At 56.2% G+C, this 17081-nt stretch overlaps 1 protein-coding gene across 2 annotated transcripts in view; it reads right to left on the bottom strand.

Moving 5' to 3' along the window:
- The window catches only part of SORCS2 (sortilin related VPS10 domain containing receptor 2), a 368252-nt gene that overhangs the window by 37368 nt on the left and 313803 nt on the right, over positions 1 to 17081 (bottom strand). For both annotated transcript variants that reach the window (XM_066233323.1, XM_066233322.1), the window contains exons 7-10: positions 15885 to 16003; positions 14933 to 15022; positions 8976 to 9155; positions 6036 to 6182 (exon numbers count right to left, since the gene is read on the bottom strand). In XM_066233323.1, the coding sequence (XP_066089420.1) occupies positions 6036 to 6182; positions 8976 to 9155; positions 14933 to 15022; positions 15885 to 16003 (536 nt within the window). The remainder of the gene's footprint in view (positions 1 to 6035; positions 6183 to 8975; positions 9156 to 14932; positions 15023 to 15884; positions 16004 to 17081) is intronic.

Here is a 17081-nt window from a genome sequence, read left to right as displayed (position 1 = left end):
CACTGAAGTCTGAGAGGCAGGGTCCGGGGTGCGGCTGGCTGAGCCCGCCTGGATAACGTAGGAACTCCTGCCCCCACCCCGGGGGAGCAGGGGGGCCACTAGAGACCCCAGCGTGCCCGCCGACATCAAAGAGGTTTCCGGGGTGACCACTCTGGAGTCAGCCTTCTTGGCTCCCCAACTCAAGGAGTTTATCTGGCCTGGCATGGGGACAGGGTGGAGACTGAATCCTTACAGCCCCTCCTAACGCTGTGTGACCGGGGAAATTGCTTGGTGTCTCTGAGTCTGTGTCTTTCTCTGTGAATGGGACAATAACCTCTGTGTCACAGGGTGATCGAGTAACACGGCACAGCTTCCGGAGGAAGTCAGGGTCCAGCCATTCCCCTGGACGAGGTTCTGCCTAGTTGCTACAGATAAGAATTGTAACAATTTCCTTGATCCTCTCTCCTTCTCCCTCCCAACCCCCCCCTTTCTGAAAACATCTTCAGTTTAGAAATACCACAGGAGCACCCAGAGATAAAATTTGAACTCTGGGAGGCACCTCTAATTTTACGGGAAGCTTGGGGCCTGGATTCCCTCAGTTGTGAAACAGAGACGGGGCGCCTGCTGCCACACCTCCTGGGGCGTGGGGAGACGGGGGGGGTCCCCTCCAGAATCCCGTCATCCTCACGATGTTACACCATCGCGCCCGAAAGCCATCCGACAGGCGCCTTTCCGCCCCCTTTTATGTTTTTACAGCCCCTCCTTCTGGTCCGTGAGCTGAGTCCGTTTTACACAGATCATCCTAAGTTAAAAATGAAACTGTTTTCACAAATTGGATATTGATCCGGGCCAGACGGTGCTGGGGACGGCCCCGGGGCCTGCTCCGGTTGGCCGCATGCTTTATTGTCTGTTCCGGGTTTTAAAAACGTGTTGGCCGCACTGCACCCTCTGAGATTCCATTCACAGGAAATGCTGGAGCAGGCTGTCCGCAGAGACAGAGGGAAGAACCGCCGTGGCCCGGGCGGGAGGGGGGTGGGACAGGGAGACGGGGCCACGGAGATGACAGATAAAGGGTGTGGGCTTCCCCTGGGGGTGGGTGATGCAGACCCCCCACGCAGACTGTGCTGGTGCTTCACGACTTTGTGAACGCGCTAAAAACCCCTGAACTGTGCGCTCCAATGGGGTGAGTCGTACGGGGTGTGAGTCTGTCTCCATAAAGCCGTAAAAACCAAAAGAGAAAGAAAAGGAGGCAAATTCAGCTGAGAAGAGGTGCTGCCCCTCCGCTGAGGCGCACACGGCGTCCGGAGGCCCTCCGTGGTGCGGACGGCAGGCTCCCTGGCCGGAGCGTGGTCACTGAGCGGCCCTCTGCCCCCCTGCCCCGTCCAGGACACGGGCGAGATGGTAAGACACGGATCCTGCTGGGTTTCTCTTGATACCTCATGACCAAAAGCAGGCTGGTGAGCTAGTATCTCTGGTGAGACCATCCAGTCCTCTCCCTCTGCCCCGCCAGTGACCAGACATGGGGTGTCCAGGGCAGAGAGATCCCGGTGACCTCAGCAGAGGGTCAGTTTCCAGGACAGGGACATTCCTGTGACCCCTGGGGCAGGGCCTCACCAGGAATGTGGCACCTGAGCCCCAGGCAGGTTCCTGGGCAGAGAGGGTGGTGGTACGGCCCTGCTTGGGGGTCCAGGCTTCCTGGTGGGCCAGGTGGGGCCTGAGCTCCCGGGCTGGTCCCCGATGCCCTGTGCACATAATGTCCCTGACTCTGTGCTGTGACTGGAGCCAGTCACCGGCACTGCTTCCGAGAACCTGGCCCACTCCCTGTCCCCAGCCCCATGGTGGTCTGTCCTGGGTGCCGGGCACTTGTTTGAGCCAGAGGCCAAACATTCTTCAGGCTTCCTTGTGGTCAGTTGTGACCTACAGGACACCGGCAGATGCAGGCAGAGCTGATGTCCCCTTTGGTGCCATGACGGTCTCTCCAATGTTTCCCAGGCAGCCCTGGGACTTCCGGGTGCTCTGCTGGTGTCCAACAGCTGGACCAGGCCGTACAAATGCCCGCCCGTGGAGTCTGGGCTGAGCAGATGAAAGGAAAGGCAGGCAGGATGAACCTGGGGGGCCCTGCAGGTGTGACAGGTGGCTACCCCGGGGTATGCATTGCCAGAGACAGGGGTGTCCTCTGGGCTCCCGGGGCAAGGGTGGGAGCCCCCGGAGGCTGGCCGGTGCCATGGGAGATAGGGCTGAACAGCCAGTCCCGAGGTGGCCAGGGTACTTGCAGCACTCGGGTGAGGGTGCATGGGCCACGCAGGGACCACTCTGCCCCCGCCCCCCCCCCCCGCCCCTCTGCTTGCAGGAGTGGCTGGTGCTCTAGAGAAATGTCCCCAAATTATGAGCGACTGGAATGGACAGAAGGCCACACCACCTGCCCGTGTGGACAAGGAGCCCCGTCTGCCCAGAGACCCCACCTCCTGACTCAGCCTGCTTCTCAGAAGTTCCCGTGGGCTGCAAAACGAACGAGCTTTCGTTCTGAAGAAAGATGCAGACAGATTCAGAATCATCTCCCAAGCACGGCCTGTCACCCTAAAACAGATCTGACCTCTCCACTCGCCTTCGAAAGGTCCCCACGTCTCCCCATTACTTCAGGGAACCTCCCAGGGAGAGCACCAGCCCACGGCCGGCCCGGGAAGATGTTCGTGACCCAGGGTCAAGAGAGAATAGAAGACAGACATCACACGTGTGTCAGGACCCCAGTGACAACTCCTTAACCGGCATGTAAGCTAAAAAAAAAAAATCGTATAGAAAAACGCCTGATCCTCGCTATTTCTGAGAGTTACAGTTACTGTTGTGCCTTATCTCCACGTTTCTGATTTTTTTGGCATTCTGCAATTAGCAGGGATCCTTCTTACGATGAGATGTAGACCCTCAAGTGCAGGCTGCCCTGCTCACTGCGGGGTGAAGGACACAGAGGAACCAGGACACAGAGGACCCAGGAAGTGGTCACACCGGTCCCCTGCGTCCCCCACCTCCCCTGGCCACCAGGGCCGCACAGAGGGTCATGGGCCTCTGAGCCGCGGCTATAATTTGTCTTTTGTGTCCACCGGGGTTCCCACACTCCGAGCTGCCCTCTGTGTTCGTGGGAGGGGGTCTCGCCCGCCTGCCTGCCTGCCTGCCTGGGCCCTCACAAGCCCCCTCCAGCTCCCGCCTCGATCATTTTAAGGCTGGGACATGAATCCCACAAAGGTTGGGCAGTGGTTCTCAAACTGCGCCAGGGGGCACTGGTGCACCCAGAAGATTTCCAGGTGCACCCTGTGGTGTTCCAGAGAAACATGTGCCTGTTGGGGACCAAAAAACCAACAGGGTTTTTGGAGTTTAGATTTTTGGGGGACAGAGGTGTGGGGAATTGGCTGTAAACTGACAGTCTGCCCAACCCCCCACCTCACTTGCCTGATTAGGTTGCAGAAGGCTGTTGAGCTGTGGTGCTGGATTGTTTACACTACCCCCCATGTTCCCCAGAAAGACTGGAGGCAAGTTTCTTCTATCCTTTGTTTGGTGTAAAGTTAAGATGATAGGTATGGTGGGGGTTTTCTGCACTCAACAGAGTTAAGAGTAAAAAGAGAGGAATTCTTCAATGTGTTGATGAGGAAATGAGAGTTTACCTTTCAAATATACAGGTATGCCTAAACATTGAAGAAATCACTAGCACACATCAGGCTCATGTTTCTCATAAACACAAGAATGAAAAACTTAACACATTCGTGCGGGGACCTGCTGAATTTACTAAATCTTACTAAGAATGTATCTATCTATCTCTCTATCTATCTATAAAAAGATAACTTTTTGTCATTTTTTTATTTCTTAACCCCTCTTTTGTAGAAATTCTAAAAAAGCATAACTCAAAAAATTTAACATAAAAATGGTTTTTAATGTCAGAATAAATTTAATTTTGTCGTATTTATTTCGTTTAATTACCATAAAAGCACACTTGGACTTTACATTTTTTTCTTTAATATTTGACTTAATGATTATAACATATTTCTCAGAAATTTGTATATAGTGCGCCTACAATTATTTGTAGGATTTTAAATGTGCCCCAACTTCAAAAAGTTTGAGAACCACTGAGTTATCTCCTTGCTGAAGACAAGAATCTATTCTTAGCAAAAACTTGCTTTGACAGATTAATACGGCTTAACTTTGCTGTGACGATACAAAAATTAGTCCTTTCACAGTGACTCTGTTCCCAGAAGGTTTGTTTTTTTTACAGACAGCAGGTAATTAATTCTCCCCGTCGGTTGACAGGTGCTGTTACCCACCGTTAGCAACAAGAGAGAGGCTTCTGCAGAGGCAGAGCAGTGGGGTGCGGGCCCCTGGCTGGAGGGTGTCAGCCCAGGTCAGCAAGGGGTGTCCTCGCTGCCCAGGAGGGGCTGCCACAGAGCCCCCGCCCCCGCCCCGCCCCCCGGGGCTGGTGCTCCCTGTTTGGAAGGAGGAGGAGTTGGCTGAGCCGGGACCGTTCCCACACAATGGCCCCGTGAGGGAGCAGAGTGCCCACTGAGCCCAGACGCTGACCCGGAGGACAGCAAGTGCTCTCTGGCTGGCTTGTCACACAACGAGGTTGTGGCCAGCGCCCACGGACACACTGTCCTCTCTGCCCTCCAGTTAGCTCCCCTGTGAAACGGGGTGTTCCTGTGACCTGTCCGCCACGTCCACAGACCTGGCGGCCCCTGTCCCTCAGAGGGCCCTGCTCAGATGCCACCTCTCTGTCCCCTGGGGCTCCCTCAGCCACGCCGGGCGCCCAGCCCACAGGTGTGTGTGTGTGTGAGAGACGGCAGCAGGGACACTTAAGGGGTCACAGTTGGTGGGCTTCCTGTTCATGTCCACGCTGGGTGGCTGCAGGTGTGTTGTGTGTGTGTGTGTGTGTGTGTGTGAGAGAGAGAGAGAGAGAGAGAGAGAGAGAGAGACGGCAGCAGGGACACTTACGGGGTCACAGCTGGTGGGCTTCCCGTTCATGTCCACGCTGGGTGGCTGCAGGTGTGTTGTGTGTGTGTGTGTGTATGTGTGTGAGAGAGAGAGAGACGGCAGCAGGGACACTTACGGGGTCACAGTTGGTGGGCTTCCCGTTCATGTCCACGCTGGGTGGCTGCAGGTGTGTGTGTGTGTGTGTGTGTGTGTGTGTGTGTGAGAGAGAGAGAGACGGCAGCAGGGACACTTACGGGGTCACAGCTGGTGGGCTTCCCGTTCATGTCCACACTGGGTGGCTGCAGGTGTGTGTGTGTGTGTGTGTGTGTGAGAGAGAGAGAGAGAGAGACGGCAGCAGGGACACTTACGGGGTCACAGCTGGTGGGCTTCCCGTTCATGTCCACGCTGGGTGGCTGCAGGTGTGTGTGTGTGTGTGTGTGTGTGTGTGAGAGAGAGAGAGAGAGAGAGAGAGAGAGACGGCAGCAGGGACACTTACGGGGTCACAGCTGGTGGGCTTCCCGTTCATGTCCACACTGGGTGGCTGCAGGTGTGTGTGTGTGTGTGTGTGTGTGTGTGTGAGAGAGAGAGAGAGAGAGAGAGAGAGACGGCAGCAGGGACACTTACGGGGTCACAGCTGGTGGGCTTCCCGTTCATGTCCACGCTGGGTGGCTGCAGGTGTGTGTGTATGTGTGTGTGTGTGTGTGTGTGTGAGAGAGAGAGAGAGAGAGAGAGAGACGGCAGCAGGGACACTTACGGGGTCACAGCTGGTGGGCTTCCCGTTCATGTCCACGCTGGGTGGCTGCAGGTGTGTTGTGTGTGTGTGTGTGTGTGTGTGAGAGAGAGAGAGAGAGACGGCAGCAGGGACACTTACGGGGTCACAGTTGGTGGGCTTCCCGTTCATGTCCACACTGGGTGGCTGCAGGTGTGTGTGTGTGTGTGTGTGTGTGTGTGTGTGAGAGACAGAGAGAGAGAGACGGCAGCAGGGACACTTACGGGGTCACAGCTGGTGGGCTTCCCGTTCATGTCCACGCTGGGTGGCTGCAGGTGTGTTGTGTGTGTGTGTGTGTGTGTGAGAGAGAGAGAGAGACGGCAGCAGGGACACTTACGGGGTCACAGCTGGTGGGCTTCCCGTTCATGTCCACGCTGGGTGGCCGCAAGTAGTCCCAGTCGCGGCCCTTGTTGTAGGTTATACGCGTCACCACCTTCCCATCGACTTTCTGGTTCGCCAGGAAGACTCCTTTCACCCCCTCGACCTGAGGCAGAAACACAAGAGGGTTGTTAGAAACCCCTCCGGAGCCCTCACGACCAGCCGTGGGCCCGAGCCCCTTGCTAAGATCTCAGCACACGCGGCCCATTCACCCCAACGACAGCCCGAGAGCGGGGGCGGGCCCCACACTCAGGAGACACGTGGGGCTCAGGGGGACAGGAACCCCCAGGCCTCTGACAGGAAGCCGGGTGTGTCTGACCCCGGAGCCGGGTGCTTTACGCGACACTGAGCTGTCCCTCCAGGTCCAGACACCGGCTGCCGGACAGTGAGCAGAGCCTGGTCCCCAACACGCCTGTGCCTCATGGCCGCCCATCTCTGGGCAGAGCTCCTGCTCCACACCCCTCTTGCCTGGCTCCCTCCCATGGACCCACGGGGCCTCAACCAGTGCAACTGCTTTCGGTTTTCCTCCGACACCCCTGCAGCTTAAAATGCCGCGTAGCAGGGATGGGTCCGCGTCCGCCCCAGCCTGCCCTGGGTGGGTGCATTCTGCCTTCAGTGCTCAAGGACAGCCTTGCCCCCTCCCCAAGGGGCCCACGGCAGGGACCCGGACACGTCCCACATCGGTCACTAAGCTGGCACAGAAGAAACGGTCACGTGTCAGCCACTTTCTGTAGTCCGACCTCCTGGCTCCACAAGGACGACGTTTCCTGCACCTCCCTGAGAACACGGCGGTCCCGACAGTGTCGGAACCGGCCGGCGGCCGCACAGCCAAGCATCGGACTCGAGGTTACGGTAACAGCACGGTGGCCGGTGTCTTCTCCGTGGCTGGCAGGGGAAGGGAAGCTTCGTGCCCGCGCCGAATCCCCGCAGGTCTCAGGGGTCGCTGTCCCCCTGTCCCCGAGGCACAGACTGTGGAGGGCCTGTCACGTGGGGAGCATACCCTGGTGACGTGGAGGGGAGGGTCCGTGGAGGGGGTGCTGCCCATCCGGGGCTGGTCTGGCTGCTGCACAAACAGGCATGTGCTTCATTCACTCAGTCATCACGAGCTCGTGTTCCAGCTGGTCTCCGTGAAAACACTGTGGTCAAGAACATGGGTCCCTCGCGGCCCACTTGGAGAGATGCAGACACGGGCCGCCTGCCCAGGCTGGGCCTGACCCGTCCATCAGCGGTCAAGGACACGGGTCCCTCGCGGCCCACTCGGAGAGACGCAGACACGGGCCGCCTGCCCAGGCTGGGCCTGACCCGTCCATCAGCGGTCAAGGACACGGGTCCCTCGCGGCCCACTCGGAGAGACGCAGACACGGGCCGCCTGCCCAGGCTGGGCCTGACCCGTCCATCAGCGGTCAAGAACACGGGTCCCTCGCGGCTCACTCGGAGAGACGCAGACACGGGCCGCCTGCCCAGGCTGGGCCTGACCCGTCCATCAGCGGCTTCCAGAATCGCTGGGCACATAGCACTGCCCTGTGACCCATCACCACAGACACAGTGGCCGACACAGCAGAGGTGTCCTCTCCCACAGTTCTGGAAGCCAGAGTCCAAAATCCAGGTGCGGGCGGCGCTGTGCTCCCTCTGGAGGCCCCAGGGTGGGCTGGGGATGGGGGTCCTTCCTGCCTCTTCCTTCTCCTGGCGGCTGCCGGCATGCCTTGGCTTGTGGCTGCATCACTCCAGCCTCTGTCTCCGCCTTCCCGGGGCCTCTCCCTGTGTCTGTGTCTCCTCTTCTGACCCTTACTGTCGGCTCTGGTCTCCAGATCGCTCCCTCCACGAGAGCGCAAAGACCCTTTCTCCAGATAAGGTCACAGGGTCAGGTTCTGGGGTTGGATGTGGACGTCTCTCTTTGGGTCTCCACTCAGCCCGCCCAATGGCTACGTCCCAGGACTACGGGAGCCACGTGCTGGCAGGCCCCGGGCTCCGCATTTACCAAGAGGAGAGAGGGGAGCTGAAGGGGCCAGGGTGGGGGGAGACAGAGAGAGTGACAAAGAGCTGGGCAGACACCAGACACACACTCAGACAGAGGGGCTGGGACGAGGAGACAGGGGCAAGGCAGAGACGGAGAGGGAGAGAGGGGAGGTGAGAGGTAGGGCCTGCAACGGAGTGGGGGTCGCCACCTCGGTCCCTCGGGCCAAACCCGGCCCAGGCGGGGCTTTGAGCAGGACGAGGAAACCGGGAATGGCTTCACAGGTGATCCCATGCGGTCCTGTCCGGTCCATAGAAGAGGAACCACTAACACTGAGCCCCAGGTCAGCAAAATGTCATCTCCCCCAGTGAATTCCATTCTTCCCGTTAGTAGACCCACGTGACAAGAACGGTACTCATGGTATTTCATATTCCACCAACAAGAACGAGTCTGGTCTTTTGCTCTTGAAGTACCTACAATGTATCCTCTCAGCCTGCAAAGCCCAAAGCGTTTGATCCTCCACAAAATACTTGCAGAACCAGGAGAGAGAGAGTGCATTAGGGGATCAGGGGGAGGGAGGAGAGGGGAAGGATAGGAAGGTGCGGAGGGGGGGGAGGGAGGCAGGGGAAGGCGCGGGGAGGAGGGGGGAGGGGGAGAGGGGAGGGGTAGGAAGGTGCAGAGGGGGAGGGGGGAGAGGGAAGGGGTAGGAAGGTGTGGAGGGGGGAGGGGAGGGAGGGGAGGGATAGGAAGGTGCAGAGGGGGGGGGGAGGCAGGGGAAGGGGCGGGGAGGAGGGGGGAGAGGGGAGGGATAGAAAGGTGTGGAGGGGGAGGGGGGAGAGGGGAGAGGTAGGAAGGTGTGGAGGGGGGAGGGGGGAGAGGGGAGAGGAAGGGATGGGGAGGGGGGAGGGGAGGCCGCAGGCAGCAGGGCAGGGGCCCGGGTCCCACCTCCAGGATGTCGATGATCACGCTCTCCTCGGCCTGCCGGGAGCTGCGTACATCCTCCAGCACCAGTGCGTAGTGCACGCCATGCGGGTCTGACTGGTACAGGTTGTAGGTGTCCGTCTGGTACCACTCCTGAACCGCCACAAACACCTGGTTCTCGTCCGTGCTGATGATCTGCAGGTCCTGGGGGACATGGTGGGGACAGCACAGGGTTAGAGGGGACTGAGGGGCCAGTAGAGGACAGTGAAGCTGCCCCCTGGGGGGGGGAAGCCTTGGGCCTGGGGCATCAGCCACAGAGTCCTGCTGGCCTCGATGGTCACCCTGGCTCCTCTCTCTGAGCTCTGTGATCTTGATGAGACCCCTCACTGGCCTGGGCCTCCACCTTCCCACCTTAAAAACGGGGCGACAGTCTGACCCTCCACACGGGGCTGTAGGAGGGATGACCGGGCAAAGGTGTGGCACAGTGAGGCGCCCTCTTCCCGGCTCCAGCCAGGCTGTCTGCCCATCACCCTTGCAGCAGGGAGGACTCCTCCCTGCACCCCAGATTGTCAGAACACGCCCCCAGATGTTCCCCTCGGGGAGGTGGGGTGGGTGTCCCCACCGACCCTCTTCCCATCCTCAGGGTCAAGCCAGTGATCTGTTGGCTCATCCATTCAGCTGGGGCTCCCCGGGCGCCCACTGTGAGCCAGGAACTGTTCCAGGTGTGGGTCCCATGCAGTGCCGCGGGCGGTGGCTCTGCTCTGGGGACACCCACTGGGCGAGAGGAGCGAGTGAACTCACTGCGGTCTCACTCACATTCGGGAACATCGTCACTGCCCGCTCTGTGCCTGCCCACGCTGCGGGCAGGGTCACAGCCATGGGTCCCCCCGCCCTCAGCCCCACTGGGCGGTGAGCGGCAGGTGGCAGGCAGCCTGGGGCACTGTGGGAGCGGAGGGCGGGACAGCAAAGGCCCAGGCCCCCGGCCTCAGTTTGTGTTTATGCTATTTGAGGTTGATCACCCTTTTAGATATTTATATTTGTGTCTTTCATCAATTTTGGGGAAGTTTTTGACCATTAAAAAAAAAGTCTCTATGCCCCTTTCTCTCTCTCTTCTCCTCTGGAACTCCCACAATGAGCATGCTGGTCCACTGGATGTTTCTCTCACAGGCCTCTTAGATGGTGTTCATTTTTCTTCAATCTTTTCTTCTGTTCCTCAGACTCAATAATTAAAAAAAATTTTTTTTAAAGATTTTTACTTATGGATATCAGAGAGAAGGAGAGAGAAGGGGGGGGGAGAAGTGAGAGGCATCAACTCGTAGTAGTTGTTTCTCATACGTGCCTTGACCAGGCAAGCCCAGGGTTTCGAACCGGCGACCTCAGCATTTCCAGGTCGATGCTTTACCCACTGCGCCACCACAGGTCAGGTCGACTCAATAATTTTAATTGTTCTTTTTTTCAAGTTTTCTGATTCTTTCTTCTGTCTGTCCAAATCTGCTTTTGAATCCTTCTACTGAATTTTCCATTTCAACTATTATTCTTTTTTTATCACCAGAATTTTTTTTTGGTTCCCTTCTGTATTATCTATTACTATTGATATTTCCATTTTGCTCACACATTGTTTTCTTGGCTCCCTCCACATTTTTCTTCAGTTCTTTGAGCATCTTAAGACAGTGGTATTCAAGTCCTTGTCTAGTAGGTCTGCCAAGGGCTCTTCTTCTGGGACAATTTCTGTTGGTTTATTTTTTTCCCTTCAAATGGATCTCATTTTTTGTATGATTTTTGTTGTTGTTGAGCGCTGAACGTTAAATATAATAATGCAGGAATTGTGCGAATCATACCCTCCCTCACTCTCCAGGGCTTGCTTTTGTTTCTTTGTTTCTGTTTTTTTTTATTGTTGTAGGCTGTCTCTGTACCAGGGATCAACCTGAGGTGTATACTTAGGTTCTTCTATGGTCTTTTCCGAACCTGCACTGGTCCCTGGGCATACATGGTGACTTCCTAGCTTCCGAGACAAGGCAGGGTCAGGTGCATTCGGGGAGATATGGCCACAGACACATGTTGACTTTCTAGATTCTTCCATGTATATGGTAGCTTTTGCATGTCCTAGCCTTAAATATCTGACTCCCAAAAGGGGGAAAAAAACTGGAAAATAAAGTGGGTGAAACAGGACTTGGCCTTTTAAATCCCTTTGAGGGAAGCTGCTTCCATCAGTGGTGGTTACTATAACGACTGCCAGGCAGACATCTGCTCCCCGTAATGACCAAAAGCAGCCATCAAGAATCAGAGCACAGACTCCCAATATTTGGACAACAAGGTCCTTGTGTCCACTCTGGGCTCCTGCAAGCTGGGAACATGTGCACAGCTGCCTGCCCCAGGGCTGGGGGAGGGGCATAGGTAGCTGCTGCTACTGTGGTCAGAGCTGCAATTGTGGACATCAACCTGATTGACCGTCCCCATTCCTCCAAGGGCTGCTACCTCTCGATTAGACTGCAGAGTTCCTCCATAGTCCCGTCGGACAGAGTCTGTCCTGCAGCTGCCGTCTCAGTGAGAAGAGGGACTCCCGCGCCCTCTGTCACCACCATCGTCCCCAATGTCACGTAGTCTACCTTTACCCTCAGGCTCTGTGGATTTTATCTTACTTTGTATACACTCATTACACATAAAGGAACATGTAAAGCAAATTTGCATTTACTGTACGCTTATGATTTTTTTTTTTTGCATAACTGATAGCTATCTGGGGTTCCCTCCTCTTTGGTCTGTTTACAGCCTTTACTTACCTGTTTTTCTGTTAGAAAATGTGAGTGTATATATATATATATACTTATATAAAAATATATATATTTTAAATCACTACAAGTAAATAATCCAACCAAAGGCTACTGGTACGTATGATAAAAACTGTTCACCCTTTATAGTTTTCACAGATAGGTGAATTAAAACAGCAAGCAGAAGGGTACCACTTCTACCTTTTAAAGAAGAAAAATTAAAAAAAGAAAAGCTACAACACAAAACCCATCGGCGTGTGTTCCAAGAGGTCTAGGCTAACTCCGCCGGCGGCCAGGTGGGACCCTTCTCCAAAGGAACGAAGCTACGCGAATACTTGACATCCTGTGTCCGGAAGTTCCTCATAAGCTACGACTTGAGAAAATAAAAAGGAAATTCCTGCAGGCACAATTGCAGGCATTGCGGCCCTGTTTGTAATTACGGGAAATGGAAACAACCCAACTCTCCGAGCACTGGGAGTTCGGCTCAGCTGCAGGTACGATGATTCCTCCTCCCCTCCGGTGAGGCTCCGCAGCCACTTAAAGTGGGTATCGTGTATCCTTCTGGCAAGTTTGCATGCTACATTGTCATGTGAAAAGCCCAGCGCCTGCTCTCAGTCAGCTGACAGGAAAGTCGCTTTGGCCTGTGGCCAGAGGGCTGCTGTAAGGAAAACCGAACAGGGACGTGGATGGGGGGAGGGGGAGGGGAGGGGGAGGGGAGGGAGGCTGGGGGGCAGGTCCCCTCTGCTCTGATGCCCATTGTTTCCGTGATGTTACTCAGGCAATTAAAGCAGAAAAAGGATGGGGGTGGTTTAGGAGGCGGACACAGGCAGGACTTACAAATTCACCGTAAAAAGAACAAAATCTGATTAGAAAATTCAATTAGTTGGTCCTCCATGTTGCTGGTGGCAAAACCCAGGGCCCCGGCTGCTCCCTGGAATTTGGTGAGGAAGGAGGTCCCTCTCTCTGGCTGGCACAGGGCTCTTAGCACAGCCTCTGTGGTCTCGAGGACCCCGCAGGGCTCCGGTGGGGGTGGGCGCATTCCCTGAGAACACACTGATTCTGCTGCTATCCTCAGTGGCCCGTCACTGGGTCCTGGACGTGGACCTCCCAGCGTGGACACTTAGTCCCAGTGCTCATGATACACATGTGTACAGATCTGAACGGGTCCCTCATCTTCCCCTGAAATTGAATGAAGTGTGGGGCATATAGAAACGCTCATTTCTGTCACTACTTACGACGTGGGGGCCCTATCTTCCATCATAGCCTCGAGTTCAGTTCTGTGACCCTCATTTCCTCAGAAATGGGGACAAAGGAAGCCAGCAGCTGAGGCAGGACGCCAGGGGCCTGCGCTGTGACCCTTCCCGCAAAGCCCACCAAGGACTTGGAGAGACACACACTGGCCTGTCCCGTGCCGATGAGGACACTGAGGTCCAGGCTGGTGCCGCCCACGCTGAAGGTCACCGAGGTCGTGCCTGTTGGCGGTGGGCTCCTTAGAACACCCTTAGAAATGGCCTGGCTGCTGACCTGACCACCCTCTTCCAGGAGATGGGCACAGTCCCCCCTGTCCAGATCCCAATGGGAGCAGGAAGGGACCCTGGCGTCCACCTGACCCAAACCGGGACTAAGCATCCAGGACACAGGACACTGATGCTTCAGCCCCCAGGGGTGGTGAAAAAGCTTCTCAGAAGCCGAAGAGCCCCCCACCCCCACCCACCAGGAACACCAAGGCAATTGCCCTAAATGAAACCATTAGCTTTTACTATCTTGGCCAAGTCTGGAGGTAATGGATTAAGCTCGCCCTTTTCTTTCTTTACTTTAATTTCCTTTCCCCCTTTTTCATTTCCTTTCTTTTTTTAAAAGAGAAGTTTTAAAACAGATTTAAAAATCCATGACTATTTTTCCCATTTCTGGCTCAGGTGGGGTCTGACAGAGCCCAGCGCAGGAACTCATGTGTCTCTGGACTTTAAGGGCTTGCTGGGTCCAGAGCCTCTATCTCCTCACTCATCCCTGCTCTCTGCCTTCCAGCCAGGTTCTCTCCTGCCCCAGGGCCTTTGCACATGCACTGCCTGCCACCTGAACAGCTCACCCCCCCCACCTTAGGGTTTTAGATGAAATTGCCCCCTTGGGGAAGCACCACACCCTCTATCTGTCTCTGCCTCTCTCTCCCTTCACAACTTGCCATTATTTTATACATCTGTTTGCAACTTGACTTTTCCACCTGCTTCCTCTCTGGAAACCCCAGGAGAGCTGGAAACTGGGGTATCTGATTCACAGCTGCAGCCTCAGTTCCCAGCTTGCACTGGCTCAGTAACTAGGTGCAGAGGGGAGGGGTGCAGCGTTCCGTGCCTCTAAGTTATGTACACAAACTGGAGAGCTGCAGATTGGGCCATCCCACTGCCTCTGGAGGGGGAGGGGGCAGGGGGCTGGTTTCAGACTCACCCAGACTTGGGTCTGAGCCCTGCTTCGGTTTCTAACTAGCTGTGTACCCTCAGACAGGTAGCTCAGCCTCTCTGAACTTCAATCACCTCCCTTGTAGAATGGAAATAACATATCAGCAGGGAAGGGCTGTGGAGTTCAATCCTGAGGCAGGGCTAGCAGCAGGGTCTAGGTCCCACTTGGGTCCTCCATGTTTACCTGCTCAGGCAAGAGGATGGAAGTAGCATTAACTGAGCACCTACTATGCGCCGGGCACCATACCACACAGTCGGGCAGCAAAGGTTAAGGACACAGAAACTGCCCCCATCTCTCGAATCTCTAACTGAAAGCAGGAGCCAGACAAAAGGCGTCCTTAGCACCCTGGGTGCTAGGAAGGAAAAGGGTGGGGAGCAAGCAGAAAATGAGGGGGCCTGGACCAGCCTGGAGGGTCCCTGGTAAGTGATGTTTCTCCTGAAACATTGCATGTGCAGGACAGACCAGCCGAGGGAAGGGGATGGCAGAGGCCCTGAGACAGGACTAAGCCGGGCACACGTGAGGCCGCAGAGGCGGGTGGGTGGGGCCTCATTGGGTGGGCGGGGTCGCAGCGGCGGGTGGGCGGAGCCTCATTGGGTGGGCGGGTGGGTGGAAACAGCAGTTGGAGGAAGCCCCACCATACCAGCTCCTGTCCATCCTGACCTGGGGGCCACCACACATCTGTGCAGGAGTCCTACTGCAACCACAAGTGAGTGCAGACTCAGGATGCGACCACAGGGCCAGGTAGGAGAAGGAAGCGACTCTTACCTTAGGCAGTGCGTACTTCGGAAGCTTCATCGGGACAAACTCATTGCGACGATAGGAGACATAGTATTTGGTGTGGTTGGTTGAGGTCGCCTAACCGGAGGGAGACACATGTTGCTGAGGGTCTAGGCTTCCTTTCAAGCCATAGCCCCATGAATGAAAAACTACACCTTGTATTCAGCTTGTGAAAATAAGGCTCTTGGACCTTGCTGACACCTGCTCTGCCTGAAACAGACATACTCCTATTCATCCTTCAAAGCCCCAGACCAAAAGCCCCTCCTCTAAGAAGCCCTCTTCCACTGCCGTCAGTTAAAATTGATCTCTTTCCTCCTGCTCTATCAACACCCTGTTTCCCTGCACCTGAGTTACGGAACAACGTGGGATGAACATTCCAAGATTTGAGCTACCCAGGAGAGGGGATAGGAAGGATTGTTTTGGAAGGGCTGAGCTCCTCGTCAGTAGAAGTAATCAAGAACGGGTATGACCAACCATTTACTGAAGTTTCTGAATGGTCAGACCACATAGTTTTGGAGGGTGGTCCTAGCTATGACCTGAGTATCTGGGTGTACAGGCAGTTGGGTCCTGGTCGCTAGGCTGTGGACAGCTGCTAGCCAAGGGCAATGACCAGAGAGACATGTCTCTGTCAGTTCCAAAGTCACCAAAACCAACTGGAGCAAAACGGGTGTGGGCCGGGGCCCCTGCGCTGTGGGCGGCTCCTGGTTGGCGCAAGGCAGGAAGAGCAGGCAGCACCCGCACCAGGGTTCCGGCTTTGCGAGGCCGTGTCGGGGGCCCCTGCAGACATGGCCACAGCCGTGGGGAAACCGTGAATGAAGTAGCACTTGAGAGTCCAGTAGCCGCTTTACTGCCTCCTGTCCGAGTGATTCCATTTCCCCTAGAATGGCGCCTACTCCGCGGCCCCTGGTGCCAGTTCCCGAGAGCCCGGAAGCCGCAGTACCTTCAGGAAGATGTAATCGTCCTGCACGATCAGAGATCTGTGGTCAATGGGCCCGGGGAAGCGCTCTGTCAGCGTTTCGTTGGAGCAGTTGTGGATGTGGCAGGTGACATACCGAAAACCTGCCGGAAGGGAGAGCCGGTCATGGCGCGTGTGGAACCCCTGACACTCAGAGTCTGCCCCGGCACACTGAACACCGAGCGGCCCTGGGCCCCGTCTGCCCGCCGGCACCACGGCTGCGGGTCTGCTGGTGGGCTGGGATGTTGAGGGGCTTGCCCTGTGGTCACACCTGCTGCTGCGTGGGGAGGCGCTGGGCCACGGGCCCTTGAACCCTCAGGAAGCTACCTGTGCTCCCATCTCACAGGTGAGGAGACCAAGGCTGGGGGAGAAGTCAGGCGCCCCGCCTATAAAGGACGGTGTCCGGCTGCCACCAGCCTTCCCTAAAGAAACACCGCGCCTGGGCGCTGAGGCGCGGCCGACGGCCACTTTCATAGTGACAGTTGGACGTGTGGCAGTGACCATACGGCTCGCAAGCTGAAAAACATTCACCAGCTGGCCCTCGAATGGACGGGTTCGATGACCCTGGTCTAGAGCCCAGCAGGTAAGGGCTGTGACATGAACACAGGACAGAGCCCAGCGGGTAAGGGCTGTGACATGAACACAGGACAGAGCCCAGCGGGTAAGGGCTGTGACATGAACACAGGACAGAGCCCAGCGGGTAAGGGCTGTGACATGAACACAGGACAGAGCCCAGTGGGTAAGGGCTGTGACATGAACACAGGACAGAGCCCAGCAGGTAAGGACATGAACACAGGACAGAGCCCAGCAGGTAAGGGCTGTGACATGAACACAGGACAGAGCCCAGCAGGTAAGAGCTGTGACATGAACACAGGACAGAGCCCAGCAGGTAAGAGCTGTGACATGAACACAGGACAGAGCCCAGCGGGTAAGGGCTATGACATGAACACAGGACAGAGCCCAGCAGGTAAGGACATGAACACAGGACAGAGCCCAGCAGGTAAGGGCTGTGACATGAACACAGGACAGAGCCCAGCAGGTAAGGACATGAACACAGGACAGAGCCCAGCAGGTAAGGGCTGTGACATGAACACAGGACAGAGCCCAGCAGGTAAGGGCTGTGACATGAACACAGGACAGAGCCCAGCAGGTAAGGGCTGCGACATGAACACAGGACAGAGC

The sequence above is a fragment of the Saccopteryx bilineata genome, chromosome 5 (assembly GCF_036850765.1).
Source record: "Saccopteryx bilineata isolate mSacBil1 chromosome 5, mSacBil1_pri_phased_curated, whole genome shotgun sequence".
In the NCBI taxonomy this organism is placed as follows: Eukaryota; Metazoa; Chordata; class Mammalia; order Chiroptera; family Emballonuridae; genus Saccopteryx; species Saccopteryx bilineata.
Note: the sequence above shows the minus strand (reverse complement) of the source record. Positions and strands in the feature narration are given on the sequence as shown.